Source organism: Lutjanus erythropterus, chromosome 16 (assembly GCF_056507025.1).
Source record: "Lutjanus erythropterus isolate fLutEry1 chromosome 16, fLutEry1.hap2, whole genome shotgun sequence".
Taxonomy (NCBI): domain Eukaryota; kingdom Metazoa; phylum Chordata; class Actinopteri; order Lutjaniformes; family Lutjanidae; genus Lutjanus; species Lutjanus erythropterus.
In genome coordinates this window covers 30,409,887-30,430,581 of record NC_139332.1, presented here as the reverse complement: position 1 = coordinate 30,430,581, position 20,695 = coordinate 30,409,887, and the positions used below count along the sequence as shown (strand labels likewise).

Genomic DNA, 20,695 nt, shown 5'->3' with positions numbered 1-20,695 from the left:
TGCAAAATCCAAAATTGCATGTCATTGATCAATGATGCATTAATCAGAAAACTCCTGGTGATCACACCAACAGCTAAAACTGTACTCCAACCAGTGTGTGTGTTCATGTTTGATTATAAGTGCATCTAATCTATCTTTGACGCTTGACTGTATTTCTGTGTATACGTGTTTGACTGTGTGTGTGTTCGTGCATGTTTGTGTCTGAATATGTGCGCGTGCGCGCGCGCCAGAGAGAAGGAGCGACGTCGACAATGACAGGAGGGGGAAACAGGAGTGTGTGACGACGGAGAGCAGAGAGAGAGGAAGCGAAGCGGATGACACGCACATACACACCCTCTCTGTGTCTCACATACGGAGGAGAGGAGAACAGTGAAGAAGAAGAAGAAGAAGAAGAAGAGGAGACAGAGAGAAGGAGGAGAAGAAGAAGAAGAGGAGAAGGAGAGGGGGAAAGCGCAGAGAGAGAAACCCGGGGAGAGATGCCCGCTGGACGGATGGATTTTATTTTCCCCGAGCTGTACGAGCCTCTGTAAGACAACATGGGCTGCATAGGATCCCGGACGATCAGTAAGAACACACCGCTGTATATTCTGCCATGTGGAGGGATGGATGGATGGATGGAGAGAATCAGACAGAGGAGTGTGGGTTTTGCAGGGCGGAGATGTTTAGAAAAGGGTCAGAAGAAGAGAAATTAGATGACAAGAAGAGATAATATTCCTAAAATAGTTTTATAATGATGCTGCAGGGAGTTGCAGCGCTCCAAATGTGATTTTCCTGCTTTCAGTCTTTTTTGGGGTGTGCTGTCTGTATAGTTTACTATGGGGAGTACATCTCAGTGTGTGTGCATGTTTTTTGAGTGTGTGTGTGTGTGTGTGTGTGTGTGTGTGTGTGTGTTGGAGCGGAGACGCGGAGGGGAGAGGCGGGACAGACAGGCAGCAGGGATGTGAGCGGAATAAGATGCAGCTTGACGGTCTCGTCTCCACATGGATGACACCAGGCAGGAGGCAGAGTGTGTGTGTGTTTGTGTTTGTGTGTGTGTGTGAGAGAGAGAGACACACACACAGGGAGACAGAGAGAGAGAGAGAGAGAGAGAGAGAGAGAGAGAGAGAGAGAGAGACCTCCGCCTTGACATAAAGCTAAGGTCATTGCATGCTGGGTGTCTGAGAAAATTCCCCTCCTCTCCTCCCTGCATCCCTTCTTCCCTTCCATCCTCCCCTCTCCTCCATCCTCACCTCTCCGCTCTCTTGTCTCTCTCTCTACTGTGCGTCATGCAGCGACGTAATAAATTGAAGACGCAGGAAAGGCAGTGCACACCGGGTCTCTCTCTCTCACACACACACACACACATAAACACGGGTACACACACGACACACACACACACACACGAACATGAACAGGAAGCTGGGAGCATGACTCGTGCAGGATGAGTCAGAACCGGGCTCGGTAAACTCAGGTGTGAGCCTCAACGCTGCACATGTAGGTCAATTCTGCAAAGTCAATCGTGCTACACAGACAATTCTATACCTGTGAGGACCATCACTGACATGATGACACCTTTAATTTAAACCTGTCTGACCTTAAAGTCGAAATTAAATCAAATATAGAAAGAAGTCTATATTTCCCTGGTTCTTGTTTTTTATTTTGTGTACTTATTCTGCAAAAAATTGCAAGTAGCAAATATAAGATATTTCAGGTTTATTCATTTTACATGGTTCTACTCCAGGGGGTGTGAATTTTTGGTAGTAGACTGACTCATAGACCACTGGCGATTTGATTGGTGCAATATCTGAGTGGGTGGGCACTAATGTTTGTAGTATTACTTTATTCCACACAGTTTACAGTTAACAAGCTTGGGGGGTCGATATCGTCATCCTTTTTTAAGTCCCATTATGGACTTCTGAACTCTTACTGAATGTTCATATTACTACACCGCCACAAAACAGCCAAACATGGCCAGCGACGTTGTTGCCGAGTCACGAGTGAAGTGCTGCTTAGGTTGTCTATGTCATGATAAGAATAAAGGGTAGGGTTAAACAGAAACTGGTAACTGGATAATGGCAAGAATAAGTTTGATTTGTAAACTTTCACACGTCAATTTCTGGGTTCATGTTGCTGTCTTCCATTGGAAATGACTACCCTTGGTGTGATGCACTGCTCAAAATCGCGAACAAGAGCTGCCTTCAAAGTTCGAATTAGTCCAACCTTAACCTCGGCTGACGCTGACCTTTCAAAGTGCAACCAATGAGGAGCAGTATGTCACAATTACATAGCCAGAAGCAACACTTTGGAGCAGAGGACGGAGACAATGATGGAAGGAAAGTGTTTCAGAGTTACCTAAACTCTTAACACAATACTAAAAACATACCATAATCTTGCCAGTAAAAGTAATGCAAGGGGTGGATTGTCAGCAGTCAGATCAGGCTACAACATTTGTGAATAGGCATATAATCTACAAACTTAGCCAATTCCAATGCTAAAGTTAGCTTAGATGATGTATAGCACTGCACTTTGCCTCTCTGCTCTACTTCAGGGTGAGCTAAGAGTAAATTTGTTATCATGTCAAGGCAGCTTTAGGGTGTATTCACACCTAGCTCATTTAGAGCAGTTGTCTCTAAATCTGGAGTGTTTCACCCTCAGGTTAGGTTTGTTCGGGCATATGAGAACACAGCAATCACACTCAGATGCAGGGCAAAATGGTACTGGCTCGCCTCCACTCGAACTCTGGAGCATTTTGCTTGCAGTCAGAACACAATCAACCCTGCCATCCAAAGTAACTGGCTCGTGAACTGCCTGATGGGACGGTTTTTACATTTGTACAGTTATCTAATCAAGAACTCTTGAGGCGGCACATCTTCTAATAAAATGCATCAGGACGCCGTTTTCTAGTCGCAGTCTAGATGATGTCTGAAACACTGGTATATTAACCAAATAAACACAAGGAAAACAACGAGCAAAACACGCTGCTGGTGCTCCATAATGAATAAGAAAAAAAGAGACAGGAGAAAACATTTTCAGGCAAGTCCTCCCAGTAATATTTTAGACCAGTGAGAGAACACATTGCTTATGCATGGCATTTATTTACAACTTTTGGACCACTTTTGAATGTTGCCCTGTGAACACAAGTGAACCAAGGGGCAAATGCAACAATTATGTCAAAGTACCTCCTGAATTAGAGAAAAGCAAACAAACTACAGGTCTGAAAACACCTTGACAGAAATCTCTCTCGTATGCACGTGTTGAAGTGTCCGTGAGCAAGACTCTGAAACCCAAATTACTCCCAATGCTTAGGCCAGCGTTTTGGTAGCTTGCTGCCATCAGTGTCTCTGAGAGTTAAACTGTAAAATATTTGGATAAAAGAGTTATATAAATGCAGTACATTTGCCAAGATTGTGCAGGAATTGCTGGGTGCTGAAATTACATAAGAGGAAGTAACATCTAGAAGGGGATCAGTGCTCAAGTTACCATGCTAGGCTAGTTTCCATTTTCAAAGAAAAATACAAACTTGACCTACAATAGGTCCTAATTGTTGCTGCTTGCTAACTGTGCATAACCAGCACTTTAGGGGGAAAAGAATGTCTTCAATCTACATTTGTAGGCTATACATGGTTGTGACCTGATCAGTTGCCACCTAAGCTGACGGCGCATCTCTTCATAATGTCTGTTCAGGTAACTGCTGCCACGCAGAAGCATGGAGCTGAGGAGCTGTTTCCACAAACATGCCCAAAAACGGCTCGATTCTATATTGGAAAATTGGAAAATTAAGCTGGATAGCTGCAGTGTCATCATAGTTTATATTACATAAACAAGAAGTGAGGAGAATTTAATTTTCAGTTCGACTTTAACCCTAAAAATAAAGCCTTAAACCTCAAACATTCTTTGAAGAAGTGAGAACCAGAACAAAATGTCCTCACTTTCCAAAAATGTCCTCGATCTCAAGGTCTACGACGGGTCCTCACAAATATAGATGCACAGCAGCGCACACACACACACGGAAAGCTTTAAGTCTCCTACAGAAGCCTCTTCACTACAGACACCAACACCCGAGAGACGCACTTCAAACTGCTCGGCTGTCTGTTCGAGGAAAGCATGGTCACCCCTCTGTGTGCGCGCGCACGTGTGTGTGTGTGTGTGTGTTTGTGTATCATCATTTCCCATTAAGTGAGGCATGCAGCTGCACATGCTCATGTATGCAGACACACATTGTACCAGAGGACGATCACCTCCTTCTGTCTTTTAAACGCTCCATCAAAGCCTCATCAGTTCCTTTATGAAAACAAATGGAGGCTGCTGGGGGATTTAAATAAATAAAGGGAGGGAAAATTTGACCTTTGATTGTCATTGAGCTGAGCGGACGGACGGAGGGGGATCAGGGGAGGGATGGAGGTGGTGGTTAGTGAGGAAGAATATAGAAGGCAGTTTTTTTGGGGGGGGGGGGTTTAGCGAGCAGGAGCTGGCTGTGTAAAGAGCCAACATAATGTCCTGGTGTTTTTTGGTTTCATAAGTGGGTGTGTTCCCTTTTGTGTTAAGCTTTCTCCTCTCATCTTATCTCCCCTGGCTGTCTCTCCCTCCCTTCCTCTCCTTCTCTCTCTCTCCATTATTTGCGGTGTCAGAAGTAGATCAAAGCATATTACGCTAGCTATGTGCCGGGCACGTTATCTGACTCCGGGTTGATATTCTCATTTTTGGAAACGTGCACTCCAGACGATGTGAGGAGTGAACTGAGAGTGAGGTCGACTGAATCTGCAGCAGTGCTTTAGGTTTTCTTTAAAATCTGGACTGAACACAGGGGAGACAGAGCATTAAAGTGTGGTGTTCATGGAGGAGAAAGTAGAAAAACAGCTCAGACTGTTGCATCATATCACAGGATTTTAGCAAGACTGACACTTTGCAGATTCCAGTCAAATGTTTGTTTTGCTTCTACATTATCTGCAACTTAACTTGTGATTCAGTTTGTCTTTCTTGTTGTGCTTTACGTTTCCAGAACTTGCTAGTTTGCAAAATTAGCAATAGCCACCATCACTGACTGCATAAAGACGTGACTGTCAAACTAGAGAAACTAATACTTTAACAGGACGTCAAAGGTAGATAGAAGACATCACTGTCCCAGTTGTGATGGTTAGGTCATCTCTTTAGTGCAGCAAAGGAAGGTCACATCACAAAGCACTTAGCAAGAGATATGAAGACATAAAACAATTTTTATGGATGGATTTTATATTTGACCTTGATCAGGGACACTGTGGCAGTGTTGTTGGGACCAGTGCGTTGAAGAAGTTAAGAAAAATGCACACCTAGTGAGGCGCTAGCTTGCTGGCACGGAGAAAATCGAAGAGAGGGAGGAAAGCCGCCACCTTCAAGATGAAAGCATTGACATGAGCATTGTTATCATAGTTTTTATTGACTTTATGTCTTCAAACACAACCTGGAAAACTACTCAAGCGCACACACAAAACCTCCCGCCCTGTCTTTGATATCTAACAGTGCATTGAAGCAGGCAGACATAAAAAAAAATAACCATTTTCATATCTGCTGCCACCATTTGAGGCCTGGTAAAGTTTGGAGAAAAATCAGCATCATGGATCAAGGAAGCTGGGTATCGATACTTCTGTGGCACTTCACCGACCGATCGAGTGCTGAAAAATGCTGTGTCATTCAATCCCAAATTATGATACCCGAGGAGTAAATTTTTATCAACATCTGTGAGGAAATAAGCACAAAACATGCTTGTACTAAGATCTTATAATGCTGGTGATTGGCTCTCTAATGTTACACTTTGTAGAAGCATGCAAGAACAAAACTGCGTTATGACCAGAGAAAGGGATCATGGTTTTGTTTTTAACAAACAGGTCTTTAAAGAGCTTTTTCCTTTAAAGTGAGTAGTTGTACCATAATGTCTAATACAATGTAATTTTCTTTTTTGTTAAAAAATAAAGTTCTAAACTCGAGTTGATGGGAAGTCCACACCACAACTATATAGCTACAGTCTAGACTCCCCCATCAACTTCAGTCAGAATGATTTTAAAACTATATATTTTATTATAGTTATATTTATAATGATAGTCGTTGGTCTGGTCTCAGGTCCACTCTCATGTCTCAACGTGCTAACTGGACTGTAAACATTGACCAGTGCACGGGAGAGGAAGTCTTGCCCTGGATATCCATTACCCAGGTATCTGCTGGGTACACCTGAAGCCCCGAAACATTAGCAGATGCACCTAGAGTGTAATCATCTTCAGATTATAGCCTACAGGTTCCACGATTGCCAGTTATCTGACTTAAAGTTGCTGCTAAGGGTCTCTCATATTGAAGCGGCGACAAAAGATGATGAACAAAAGTTTGATGAAGTAGCGTGGGATCATGGGAATTTCTGTCATTCTGTTAAACAACCATCATTGCCAATGAAAATGTATTTGGTATGCCTCAGGCAGAAATCATGTTCACGGATGAGGTCATTTGTTTTATTCACATTACATTTAGACACATTCACCGATTTCCTGCTTCTCTCTTTGATGGATCATCTGGTGTTTCCCTGGAGCTGATAGCAAGGAGACCAAATGAAACGAACTGTTGACTTGAATAAAATTACAGATTTCTTTGGGCTAGAACATTCATTCATTTCATTTTCTGTAACCGCTTATTCCCTAAGGGTCGCAGGGGGCTGGGGCCTATCTGACATTGGGCAAGAGGCAGTTCATCGCAGGGCTGACACATCGAGACAGACAACCACTCACACTCACATTCACACCTACGGGCAATTTAGAGTCACCAATTAACCTAGCATGCATGTCTTTGGACTGTGGGAGGAAGCTGGAGAACCCAGAGAGAACCTGGGCTAGAACATGGTTACAAAAATTTGAGCTAACGTAAGAAATACCTACACAATGCAACAAAATACATAACAAAGGTCAAGTCATTTTTAGACAGGTCAAAATAAGTTCATAAAAAGTTCATAAAATGGCCATAAAACAAGACGGTAATAAGTGCATTTAATACTGTTTATAATGTTTTTGCAACAAATGTCCACTGTGGGCCCCTGTAGGCAAAATGTTAGACACACAAGGTGGTACACAAAGCACCATCAGATGCTTGACAAAGACTCACAAAAGACCAATTAGGTTTTTTGTTGGTGTAACGATTTACCAGCTCAGGTGTGGTAACAGTAACAATCAAAACAATCATGTAAAAGATAGGGCACATTTTTTCTGGTTGATTCAGAGAGAGAAAAATGGTTTAAAGTCTGAAAACAAGCCGCATAAAGAAGCAGATAATATTGTCAGTGTGCAGCCAGCATTACGAGAAGAATTCTGATGCCACAAACAAAGTTCTGCATCAAAAAAGACAAACACAAGGAAGATGGACTTGCCATTAGGGAAAGAGAAGGGCATAGAGCCCCATCATCTTCAGCAAGAGTGAGTTGTTAAGTGTTTTACCAAAATAAATAGTTTTATAGTCCAATAAAACCTCCTCTTACAGTAAAAGGACCAGAACAGCCCTAAAAATCAAATTGAAGGATTGAACGAAAAGTGTTGCAAGGATCAAGAGACGAACTTGAAAACAGTGATGACAGAGAACCCCCCCCCCCATCCCCATCCCTCCAATTTATTGCCCGCAGAATATCTCCTGCTGCGTTTCTTGTGAGGAGCATCTATTCTTATATTAGGCCTGAGCGAGAGCGGCGGCTGCTAAAAATAGATCCGGGGTAAAAGAGGGAGGTCAATGAGAAACGGAGGGGAGGGGACGGGAGGGAAAATGTTACAGTAAATATGGGTCAACAGCTCTCTGTCTCTCCCTGTATTCCTTCTCTTATTCACATCTCACCCTTGACTTTGTGCAAGTCTCTCCTCTCCTGTGGTCTGTGGAAAAGAATACAATGGATTGGAGGAGAACCAAAAAAAAGAACTGTTCCATTTGTATTTTTGTTGCATTCCAGTTCTTTCTAATACTTCAGAGACTGTGCAGTAGTATTGCGGTTTGGTCTCTCAGTGCTGTATTGTTTCCCTCAGCTGTGTGCCATTTACCCAAAGCATCACCACCTGCCATTACACTCAATTATCCTCCAGTTACTGTAGAGCTGATGCTTAACAGTCATCACTCAGACAGCAGGACTGTCACACGGAGAGGCTGGGCCAGAGACGCGATGACTTCTGCAGCTGACAGGAGCTTGTATTAATAAAAACGACCACAGAAGAAGATTGAGGCGTTTGATGTACTGAAAGGCTGTAAACTGTCTTTGCAGGCTGTTAACATCCACTGTGCGAGAGATCTTCCCAGCAGATTTAAGACTGCTCTACCTGGGAAACAAAATCTGTACTGCAATGCAGCTGAGTCTAGACTGTGCCTAAATATATCTGTCCGATGGCTAACGTCTCAGGAATCGTCGTATCAGAGAACTTACACAGCTTGGTGTAACTGCCGTGAGGTACCATTTGACCAAATAGTGTAAATTCAGTCCTGAAAGGGAAGAATTACTACAAAGGTCCTGCACACAAGACCAACACTGACTGGTTCTGACTGTGAAAGAACAACTAAATCCTTCAATCACCTTTATTGACAATATTTAGTGGGTCTGAAGGTTCTTTCAAAGCCTTGAAAGGGAAAGATGACTGGATTAGGCTCTTTCGAGGGTCTTGCGGATGAATTTGTGTTGGACTCTACTTACTGAGTGTAACTGAGCAGGCAGTGGCATCCAGATGAGGTTGTCTATCAAACCAGATGGGCCAGACAATGTAGGTTGGCTAAATGGTTACAGAGACGCAGGGTCAAGCAGCCAGGGATCTGCTCTTTGTTTGGGTGAGTGACGGATTCAAAAGCAGTTTAAAGATATGACAAGTCAGGTTGGGGAATGGTGTCGCCTGTCAAAGGGCTCAGCAGATTCAGGACGCCACGGTCTGATAGTCTGCAGGGCATAATGACAGGTTTAAACATAATTTAAAGGTCCAGTGTGTAAGATTAACCGGGAGCTATTGGCAGAATATGGCAGGAATGGAATAAAATATTCATAAGTTTGTCTTCATTAGTCTCATTATGTTTTCGTTACCTTAAAATAAGCCGTTTATATTTACAGAGGGCATGAGTTCTCCACCACAGAACTTCACCACAAGATCCCACTAAATCCTACACACTGGTCCTTTAACATGAGTAAAGTGGACATTTCTGGAACCACAACAGAGTTAGAATTAGAGTTCCACTTTTGACCTTGAAAACAGTAATTTGATTTTTCTTTTTTTTTTAAATCTTTACTCAGGGCGTACTTTTTCTTCAGCACACAGCAGCATTTCTTGGTCTTCCACAGCAGATCGATAACATGATAACGGGTCATGTATTGGGGAAAGAGTGGGGTGGGGAATCACTGCCTCTGCCTTGGTTATGATCTCCCCTGATATCGACCACTTATCACATGACTGAACTCAGGTCTCACGATGCAAATGAGGAATTTCCATGACAACTGAGCAAACTCCATCTACTGAGTAAGACTGAGATGCTGCTGAAAGTTAAGACCTTTTTGTCAACCTTTGCAAACTCTTATCAACTGCACATACTGCGACACTTGTGTGTGTGTTGTGACACTTGTTGTTGCCATGGTTTTGTGACATATCAAATTATTGAAGTCGGCTATCTGTATGGGTATTATGTGGTGGAACAACAAGCGTATCCCATCAGAGTACGGATGTGTTCACCACTTCTCAGTGTCTGGAAACAGCTTCCACGGTCATCTATGCTATTTGCAGCATTTCAGCATTTGGTTGTGTTTTCTGTTTCTGCAGCATGATTTCTTAATTTACTTGGCTTTGTTTATTTGCATGTGTTTTCATATGCTGCAGTACATTGCGCTCTCAGAGCCACCGTACAATAAACACATTGAAGGTGATTTTGTCATTGCCGTTTCACTCCTTCCACAATGAGCTGTCATGAGAAACTCTGAAAGCCTGAGCCTTTTTGTCTGGAAGAACAGCTTCCAGCAACTGTTTCCAGTCCAACAGATCTCCCTCCAAATCCGAGGCAGTGGCTGACAATGGGCAGAGCAGCATGAAGGTTGTTTGAGGCTGCTTGTCTTCTTCACTGCTGCTGCTGCTGTCTTGTTTACAATAATTGTACTGACGTACCGGAGTGCGGCTGGAGTTGGACAATGCAAAACAGGATATCAGGTATTGGTCACCATCGCGTGAGGACAGGGTTTCATTCAGCATCGAAACATATTTTTCTCTTTTTAAAAAGAGATGCAGGCATGCGTGAAACACACTGTAAAGAAAAAAAAAAAAAAAAAGAAAAAAAAAGCACAAGGTCATACAGTGCAGCACAGTGGGACTGGTTGTTCTCACAGAGGGTCTAATAGCAGGTGTTATCGTTTCACAGTCGAGGTGTTGTGAATCTCTTTGGCGCTAACTGTCATTTAGAGAGTTGCAAAAAAAATTGGGCTTTCTCTGTTTTTGATGGTTCACAGTCTCTCCATTTATTTACTAAACACTTAAATCTACAGTTTATAGAAAAATGCTTTGCTGCTGTCAAAACATGCACAGTAAAAATCCAGTCCTGGTAATCTATGCTTCAACCAAAGAAATCTTATTACAACTGCATTAAATTAAAGCATAACTGATTCAATATCAATATTCTTGCATTAACAAATGATCAGATGACTAAATGTGATGTGATTTGGCGAAATACAGTTAACTGGCTGGCAACTTAACTGTTTTGGTTCACTTTCATCAAAAAGATTAAAAAAACAAAAACAAACTGCTGTACATTACCTGCCCAGCACCAAACAGCAGACCGGGTAGACGGTGAACACAGTGGAGCGTTTAGTAGCTAAAGAGTGAAATATTTCCTTCAGAAGTTTGATAGAGAGCAAAAGAATTAATCAATATAAGGTACTTTGATGGATGCAAGCAAACTTTACATGCATCAAAATTAAATATGAAGTCAAATCAAAGACGTGCGTGGACCCAAATTCACCCTGGAAGGCTCAAACGGAGGCAGTGATGACACTGATTGACAACTGATTGACATTTCAATCTGTAAGTCACACTTTGGTTCCCGCTTACGTGGCGTGAGAGTGCGAGACGGTGCCTGAAAGCGTGAGAGTTGCCAACCCTGGTTTGCGGCTGAGACTCAACACACACGATCAGTTTGTACACTGCCAGCTGCCTGACAGCTAATGTCTGTACAGTCGGTACATTGGCTGTTTGGTGCAGTGTCTATTTTTATGCTTATGATTTTGGTTTTCTTCTGTTTGATCAACCAGCCTTTCAGTCTGAAGCAACATTATGTAGGATTTGGTATTTTTTGTGATTTATGCCCCTGCAGTTTCACAGTTCGATTCACTGACACACCGCTGTTGTAAATCTGAAGCAACCTTGCATTTGTTATGATTCCATTACTTACCATCAAATACTAGGGAGCTGACAACTTTGCTAACACAGTGAAACATCGAGTAACAGCTCAACAACAGGAGACGGAGCGAGCCAGCTAATAAAACTGACTATTCCAACAGCAAGAAGGCTGGCAGGAAGTCCATCTATCTCAGCTGGCTCCTTTCAGCATGCAGGGGGAGCGATTCTACTCTGAACCCTCCCATCCTCTGATAGTCGTCCAAAACAACAAAAACTGCCATACCAGCGAGCTGACCTGTCCTTATTTATCTGCGTATCTGCTCATTTTGTGCGCTATTGCTGTTGTGTCACGCGTCTCTCCACAATGTTTGTTGTCTCGTGTCACTCTAAGCTGCCGATTGGACAGCTGAACAACACACCTGTTAAATGATTGGCTGTTTGCATGTGACCCGTTGCTCACTTTATTATCAAGTGATACAACAGGGTGTTTATTAGCCACGGCGTATTTGTTATGTGCTTTCATGGCAAGTAAAACTATCAAACATTTTATCAAACTACTTTCTTATTGCTGTTGACGATGTGTCTATAACTGACAGATATTGCTATTGCTATTCCAAAGTCCATACAGAGTCGGCAAGCTGCACTCCTAACTGAGTTAACTAGCCGTTGGCAACTATACTTCACAGCATTTAGCGGAGGACATCAGAAGGAAAACCAGAAGGTATTTTCTCAATAGAATATGATCCAGTTAAACCAAAGTCCGTGAGGTTTGTGACTCAGTGCTGTAGAGCGTTGCATTGCGATTGTACTCACCACAGCAACAACAACACAGCTACATGTCGCGAGAAGAGACGTACAAGGAGCAGAGTGGAAAGGACAGAGGCACCATTCTCCCTCTTACAAGTCAGTGCAGGATCAAAATGATGCGGAAGCTGTTATTCTATGGTAGAATATTTTCATAATGCTGCTTTAAGAATGGGGAAAAATATAAAACACTCAATCACCAAAAGTTGCGAAAAGATTATAATTATTTAAAAAAATATTTTTACTATTTTTCCAGGAGTGCTTTTAAAATAATAAATGAACTCAGGGGTTTAGTCACCTCTGAGTGGAAATCATGAATATTTTGTTCACGTTTCAACCCCGAAGCCCTTAATTAACAGATTTCCTGCTTGAGCATGGTCATTATACAGCATTGGATGGCTCAATGAGCAGTAATATTGCAATGTTACTGAGGTTAGCTGTTCACCCACAATTTACATGCTCACAGTGCTGAATGGTGCATTAGAGAAAAAGGTTCAATGACATGTAAATATGAAAACAATTACATCGAGCTTTCAGAAGTTGCTTTATGATGAGCAGCTGCACGACTATCCTGCCACCTTTCTCACATGTAACATATCAATATCACAAAGCTATAAATAATGAAATCTATACAATATGCAGCTGTTTATTTGTCAATATTTGTGCCATTTGAGATGTAATCTCATCCATCAGTCTGTAAGTGTCGTCTTGTTTTGGCTTCTGTGTTTCAGTTGGCAGGAAGCAGCGACAGAGCGAGACGCTCCGACCAAGAGTAAAGAACAGACTCGCAGTTTGGCAGACAGCAGCTCGATTTCCACATAAATAAACACCGGTTGGATAATGCAAGTCGCATCTGATGTGACACTTGGCCTGTGCGGTCATCTGTGAATGCAACGTGATCAGAGCGGAGTCCTGCAGCTTTTATTTTTAGCCGAATCGATTCAGGCCAGTAATGGAAAAAGAAGGTGATTCTTCCTTCAGGCTTGTCTTTTTCTGAGTCGCTCCTTTTCCCGTTTTCCACTCTAAATTTGCATCACAGTGGCTCCGTGGCCACGTCCCAGCTCTGGGTTCTCAACATGGAAGCCTGAAGCTGCCAGGCCACATGAATTTTTAGTAGAGATGTGACAAGCAGCTCGTAAAGTAACCAAGAGCTGCATCGAGAAATTTCACTGCTCAATGTAACTGCTTGAATTTCAGTAGTCAAAATTCCCATTAGGAGATGTCAGTGAACTGCACGCAGTGTGTTTACTGTCTTAACTGGTCTGTGTTGCTTCATACAAATGAAAAAACTGTATTCTGCTCTTTGGTAAATCACATGGTTCTCATTTAGGCTCTCAGTTACTTGGGATGCAACTCTTCTCTGTTGCAGCTGCAATTTGTGATTCAGACTCAAAAGATGAGTGTATTTACACAAATCCAATATTTATACATCTGAATTGGCAGAGCTAGGTCATAGTTTCAGTTCAGCAACATAAACTGTCCTCACACATTTGTTAATTAATTGTCTTAACCCAGTTACTCTCTCCAAGGTCTGGGGGGGCTGGAGTCTGTCCCAGGCAGCACACATTGTCCTTTTATAAAAATGTTTATCAAGACAAGCACTAAAGCTTATCTATTGGCTCTCCACATGCTTCGATAGCTCAGAGTGTCTCGCTCGGTCATATGGTCTGGTCTGTTTATCACTTATTACCTCTGACAAGGAGATGCAGTCTCGTTTGTCTGGTAGTTTTCAGGATATCTCAAAAACTACAACAGGCTTTAAATGAAAGTCAGTGGAGAGATGTGGCATGAAAGGAGGAACAGGCTGTTTTTTGGTGTGAATAACACCCCGAGCACCTAAAGGTAAAGTCAGTAGGATTTGTCTGAGCTGATTGTAAATGCATCAGGAAGTCAAAGCACAGCAAAAGGAGGAGAAACATGAAGAAATGCAGGCAGAGGGCAGAGCCTCTGCAGATACAGGCACCACCACACTCAAGTGGGTCATAAGTGATGATTGAAAGGGATTATGTAACGTGAGTATATGTATATTGTTTTTTAGGAAAATGGTGCAGATTATACCTTTAAGATTTACCATCTCCTGTACAAAGTCTAATATTCCCCCACAGGATTTCTCCAAAAGCTGCTTTCTAGTTTAACAATTTAACAGTGCAGTGTGTTTGTTCTTCTCTGTCAGGTGTGTTTGAGGTATCACCTTACACAGGAAACCCCTCCTCCCTCCCCAACTCCAGAATATTGACTGTGTTACCTCTGCTGACGGACCGACTGATGGATGCCCTGTGTACTAAGTGTGTGTGTGTGTGTGTGGACAAACTCACATGCACGCATGCACACTTGTAGATGGACTGTGTGATGGATTCACGGAGCGAGGCGACTGGTTAATAATTTGATTGACAGGCGGCCATGAGCATCTCTGACCTGAAGGGCAGAAAGAGAGAAATATTCAATATCTGAATTTCACAATGAAAAAAAATCAATTTATCTTATTTAAGAAAGAACTGTGACTAGACTATACACTGCAACACTAAACATGAACATTACACCCACATGTTATTGCTTTAAGCTCCCCACAAGGCATGTTTTAAAGTATACTCTGCTATGATTAATAATTAATATGGTTTTTCCCACATAAAAAGTTGGGGAAAAAAGGTGATAATCTTTCTTCCTCATTGAGAAATTCTGGATCTGGCCTTGCATTTGCATTAGAGGAAACAGATTCAGCCATTTGAGTGAACCCAAATATATCAGTAATATCATAAATGTGCAACGAACAGTTTGAACATCTTAACCCAAAGCCAAGCTCCACTCTTCTAGTTTGAGTCTGTCCACTAGATTTTGGAAACTGGCTGCAGAGATTTGCTCCCATTCATCCACGAGACCATTAGGTGAGGTCCAACACTCATGTTGGGTGATGATGTCTGGCTCGCAGTCTGTCCCAGTTCATCCCAAAGGTGTTGGATTGAGGTCAGGGCTCTGAGCGAGCTCCTACACACCAAGCTGGAAAACCATTACAGAGCTGGCCTTGTGCACGGGGGAATTGTCATGTTGAAAAAGGAAAGAGACAAATAGAAGTTGGCCCTTGTTTTCCTACAGTATAATCCATGTTTGGAAGCAGCCTTTGTCTAATAGAAACCCCACAAAATTGCTCAGCCAACAGCGTGGACTCTGAGTCTTCTTAAGCTGCTTGCCTGGATAAAGCTTTACTGTTTTTTTGGGGAGTTTAAGAAACAGAATTACTGTATGCCTGGAGGAAGGCTGAACAGCAGGCTGGAGCATCAACTTATGAAGACAAATTTACTTAAACTGCATTTTCCCACCTGGGTGTGAAAATGTATTTAGAGTACCTCACACTAACAGAACTGTACGAGATAAAGTCACATTACAGAGGTCTAACTGGAAGCCAGCACACAGCTTAGTATTTGTGTGTTAGCTGAGAATCTCTCACTAAACAACATAATGAGCAGCGACCTCGACTGACCTGGATTTAGCACTGAAATCTAACTGTAAAAACAAGCCTTCTGTCAGTGTGAAGATGAAGCTGTAGATCAAAAAGTTTTCTTTTTTTTAGTCAGCACTGTTCATGGCCATTTGCATGCTGTTAAAGCTTCTTGGGCTGTTTTACTATGCGCTACATATAATTTAGAATATGGACAGAAAACCCAGGAACACAGTTCAGCTTTTTAGAGAGATGGATGAAGGACATGAAATATTTATGAGAGTCCAGACCAAAAATATCACAGTGTTAAAACAAAACACAAAAAAAACGTACGTAAGGTAAAGTTGGATCTGGAAATTTTATAACTCTGGGTGGTTACTACAGCAGTCCTCAGTCTTTTATGTGTTTCATGTGTTTTCTGGGACGTTTTTGCCGTTATTTGAAGGCAGACAGAAAAACAAGGAGGTGTTGTAGTCATGGTGTAGTCATAGTACTGAAATATTAGCTGCCAGGAAAGCAGGTTACAAGATGTGCACTTGGCTGTATTTGATTGACTAAAGCTGTATTTTGTCTACATGGTACAGCTCCACTTTACTCTCTTGGTATTTATACTTTGTTTTCCCCCTGCACATCCTGCATGCATCACATGTTGTACATTGCATTTATCGTTTGCTGCAGGAAATGAGAGCTTGCAGCTAACTACACACTATATTAGTGGACAGATGCACCGTGATGTCACCCACAGTAGTCCACGAACCAAGGACAACAGTTCTTAAGCCTTAAGTTTGGCATAATGGGGATTGCCATCTTAGTTTTAGAGTATGCACAGTACCAACAAGTGTGTGGAAGTGGTGGGTGGAGCTTGGTTTGGCTCATCCATTCAGCAGGAAATAATGGTGGCCTCTTAGGTTGCAATCATTCTTGTATTACAACTGAACAGCATGCTAGAACGGTTTCTAAAAAAACTGAAGTGAGGATTAGGCAATGTAGTAACAGAGTCATGATCCATATTTTATCAACACTGTCCAGCTTGACAGTTTGATCTCAGTATGGGGAGCCCTTTGTTACAGTGGACGGACTCACTGAGTATAAAGCCGAACCTGCTTTATGGTCTGTTTTACTCTAAATGGGACCAACTTTTACAAAATGAACGTCACGCTGTATTGAAGGAGACTTGAAACTTGTGATTGAGACCATAAACTCTTTAGGAAACTGTTTACTGAAAAGCAGGGTCATGTTTGTATAAGACTCTATAGAAGTGAATATCTTTTCTCAGCTGGTTGAGTCGCCCCCTGCTGGCCGTTAGAAAGAACACAGGATTAAGGGACTTCCACATTGGCTTCACTTTTCAGACCTGGAAGCTCTGTCCACTTTTTTCTACTGTCTGTGGTCACAACATAACATCCAGATTACGATAATACGAGATTATATGAGATAATTCTGGTTGCTATTGATGGTAGCTTGGCTATTTAAAAATGCCTGATTAGTCCTGTATGTCCAGTGTTTTTACGTCACCTTCTAGTATCGGCTTGCTTGAAAACATGACTTAAGCACAGCAACATTGGATTATTGATGATATATGGTATGAGAGATTTGTCAATCATGAAAGACGTTACCATAATGTTTATTTTGATGTATCCATCCCTTTAAAGAGGATAATGGATAACAGCCTTTTCCCACACTCTTTGCAACAGTGATGTAGCGTGGCACCAGGTGTGGCTTGTTGTTTAACCACGCCCAGCTGTAATGTTGTGTGTGTGGTCAGAAGTTCAAGTGGCTTTTTTGAAAACCTCTGACTTGGGATCCCTAAACAACTTAAGCCGTCTTGTATGTATTGTTGGATTTATTTTTTCTAGAGTACGGTTGTGCTGATAGACAATGCCATCATCCGTTGTGATGGCTGACAGTCACAGACCACTGAGCCTCCTACCATCCTAACATTGCGATTTAAAAGCCGTCCTTTATTTGACGTAGTGTGTCCGTCAGAGTTGTTGCCTGAGTACTGTTTTTGACACGTGGTAGAGAAAATAAAAAGCTGCATTACATCTCAATGTCATGCTTCTGATTTTCTTTTAAAGGCAACTAAGTTACAGACATGTGGTGCCAAGACGAAGACTTTGGGACATTAAATACCAAACAGGAACCTCATGAAGCCCGAGGGAGTTTGGGGTGGCCCAAGGCATCTTATAAAATGCTACACACACACACACACACACACACACACACACACACACACACACACACACACACAGTAAGACAGACGAAGAATGGACGGATGGATAGATGAAGGTATTACCCCGACAAGCCGTAGTGAGCAGGACTCCCCGAGTGTTTGGTGTCGGCTCAGAGCGTCCGCCGCTGAAGCGGAGGTGAGTCAGACTCCAGACTTCACTTCGGATCACTGTCACAGGCCGTGTGTCACCTCGCTCACACACACACACAAAGAAACACACCTACACACACACACACACGCTTAAACACACAGAAACACACACCCAGTGCCCAGAGCGATGGCAGCAGACAGGCGAGGGTCTGCCAGAGAGAGCTGTCAGGACCTATTGTTGCTGCGTCCCACAGTGCCACCCTTCCTTAGACACTCACTTGTGTGCGTGTGTGTGTCAGTGCACATGTGCAGGTGCATGTGTGTGTCTGTATCCATGTGTAGCATGTTGTGTAAATGGTTTATTTGTGTCAGATTCCTCTTTTCCACCCTGCTGATCACCTTTAAGTTCCTCTCACCTTCCCTCCCTCCTCTTTATCCTCTGCTCCCTCCTTAACCCTGAATTCACCCCCTGCTCCCGCCCTACCCACCCATATTCTCTTATTTTCATTTCCTAAGCAATCACTTCCTCTCCTCTCCTTAATTTCCCCGACTCTTCCACTCGTTCCTTCCCCGTTTCATCTCTCTCCCCCTGCTCCCACTCTTCCCTCTCCCACCTGTGTCCCTGTGGAGCAGTAATGCAGCTTTATTAGTCCTCATGGAGCAGTTACAGCAAGGCAGTACTTTAAATGGAACACATTTTCTACCACAAATCCGCCTTTTCAATCTCTTCATCCTCTCCTCCCCCGGTGCCTTTCACCATCCTCTCGTGTTTTCTTTTTCTTGCTTCCCTTTTGCTCTTAAACAACCCATAAAGTCGAAGCTGAGCTAGTTTTAATTTTTAATTTTGTACCCAAATCACAGCAAGGACAAGGAAAACAGTCCATGTTGCTCTGTACCAAAGAAAAGCAAACAGTGGGTTGAATCAGCGCAATTTCAACAATTTTGATAACCAGTTGATTGATTAGGTAATTTATCAAGTAAGAATGACAAATAATTTGTATCTGATGGTTAGGACTTTGAAGACGTCATTTTTTGGGCTCTGAGGAGTTATGACGGAAAACACAACAGATTAATCAACAAGTCGTCCAAATTAAACAATTAAATACACTGTTTGTAACACAGCATCTTCTGATCTGATGTGTCGTCGTCAGGACGACATCCTTTATCAATGTCTTCTAAAATCTATACAGAGCAATGGTGCAAAGTCAGGTGTTTCTGCCATGGTTACAGTTTCTTTAGGAATGAACGACTGTTAAAATGAAATCTTGATTAAATTAAGGACAATGTTGTGGTTTGGGTAGAAATAATTTTTTCATTAAGAGTGAGGGACCTCTGTCATCCTGTTACACTGGAGTGGGCTTTGGTTGCATGCAAGTAAACAGTTTGTGTGGAGAGCAAAAGAGCTGGAACACATTAGCTAAAATGCACTCTCAGTCCATCCGCTATCGTCCGATGACGATATTTTATTAGTTTTTTGAAAATGTATCTGCATTCTGTTTTGTTGTGGACACCATCTCTCAACTCTGTTATCTGTAATCCGGATATCCACTGGATACACAACCGCCTGTTGTCCCCAGAGCCTAAATCACTGTCAGAAAATAGCTGATGGGTTCTGATATTGGGTTAAAAGAAACCAACATTAACTGTGGGTAGGAAATGGAAAATGAGCTGTGGCTCCTGTATCATAATCCAGAGTTTTGTTGACTCATCCACGGCGCGAGTCATTCCTACTACAGCCACTAGAGGGCTTTGTCACTTGAACATAAACAAATGTTGGTTTGGGCCATTTGCTTAAAAGGCAGATGCTGTAATTTCTCATGAGAAGGAGAGTCTAGCGGGCGTGGCACTCCACGCCATGGTGGTCATTCATTTAAATTATCACAATATAAAGAAAGGCTTCATAGATCAACAAATTATATATAATTTTAAATCACAGATTATTCTAACATTCTATAACTTTTAATAAATGTTTATAAATCTTCCTCCAGCTAGTCAAGAGAACTGGTTCTCTTTACATGGCTCTGGTGTCACGGCGGTCAGAGATTAGCCAATATGGCAAAAAAAGAAGTTTAGGTTGAGTATCTCCAGCGTGGCTTCACTGAACTGGTCAGGAGGCCATATTGTCTTTATTGGTGTGGTGCCGATATATTCAATATATGTCTGATATCTTTCTTATACATTTTTTCTTTCACATAAGTAAGTGTACCGTTACATTTTCCATCTTTAAGGGGTCCTCGGCTGAGAAAAAATTGAGAACCTCTGGACTAGGATGAATGAATAATAAAAACATTAATTATTTGCAGTTCTGTGAGCAGAAAGAGATAACGATGTCGATTTATACGTTTTGTTTTTTTGTGGACAAACCACAGACAGTTTGGATTTTTGCTTTCAAGTTTTAATTCTCAACTTCCTGTGAGCAGAAAAATAACCACGCAGTTCTCGGCTGCAGAATATTTTTCGAGCAAAGACGCTGAATCTGCAGAGAGTTGAGACGGGACAGTCCCCTCTACTGCTGCTGCTCCTCTTCATGTTTAATGCAGATAAAACGGGTGTACTTCTACATAAATATCTTTGCTGGTGTTGCTTTGAAGACAGATTAAATAAAGTAGCCTAAATCTCTCTCTCTCCGACTCCCCCTTTCAAAGAGAGACTTGAATATATTTCACAAAGTTAAAAAAAAAAAACACTACATTGCCAAAAGTGTCGAGCAGATTGACTGAGGTAGAAACTCTGTTCTTGGCTAAATGAAGCGTGCGGCTCCAGCAGGCCATTTGGCAGGAAGCACTTCTCTGTCATACTTTGATGTCTCAGATT

The 20,695-nt window shown here is 42.3% G+C and overlaps 1 protein-coding gene across 5 annotated transcripts in view; it reads left to right on the top strand.

Annotated features, from left to right (window-relative positions):
• Positions 1-323: 323 nt before the first annotated feature.
• LOC146313357 (uncharacterized) overlaps positions 324-20,695 on the top strand; it is a 65,126-nt gene continuing 44,754 nt past the window's right edge. For all 5 annotated transcript variants that reach the window (XM_084739717.1, XM_084739716.1, XM_084739714.1 and 2 more), the window contains exon 1: positions 324-564. In XM_084739717.1, the coding sequence (XP_084595843.1) occupies positions 537-564 (28 nt within the window). In that variant the 5' untranslated portion in view covers positions 324-536. The remainder of the gene's footprint in view (positions 565-20,695) is intronic.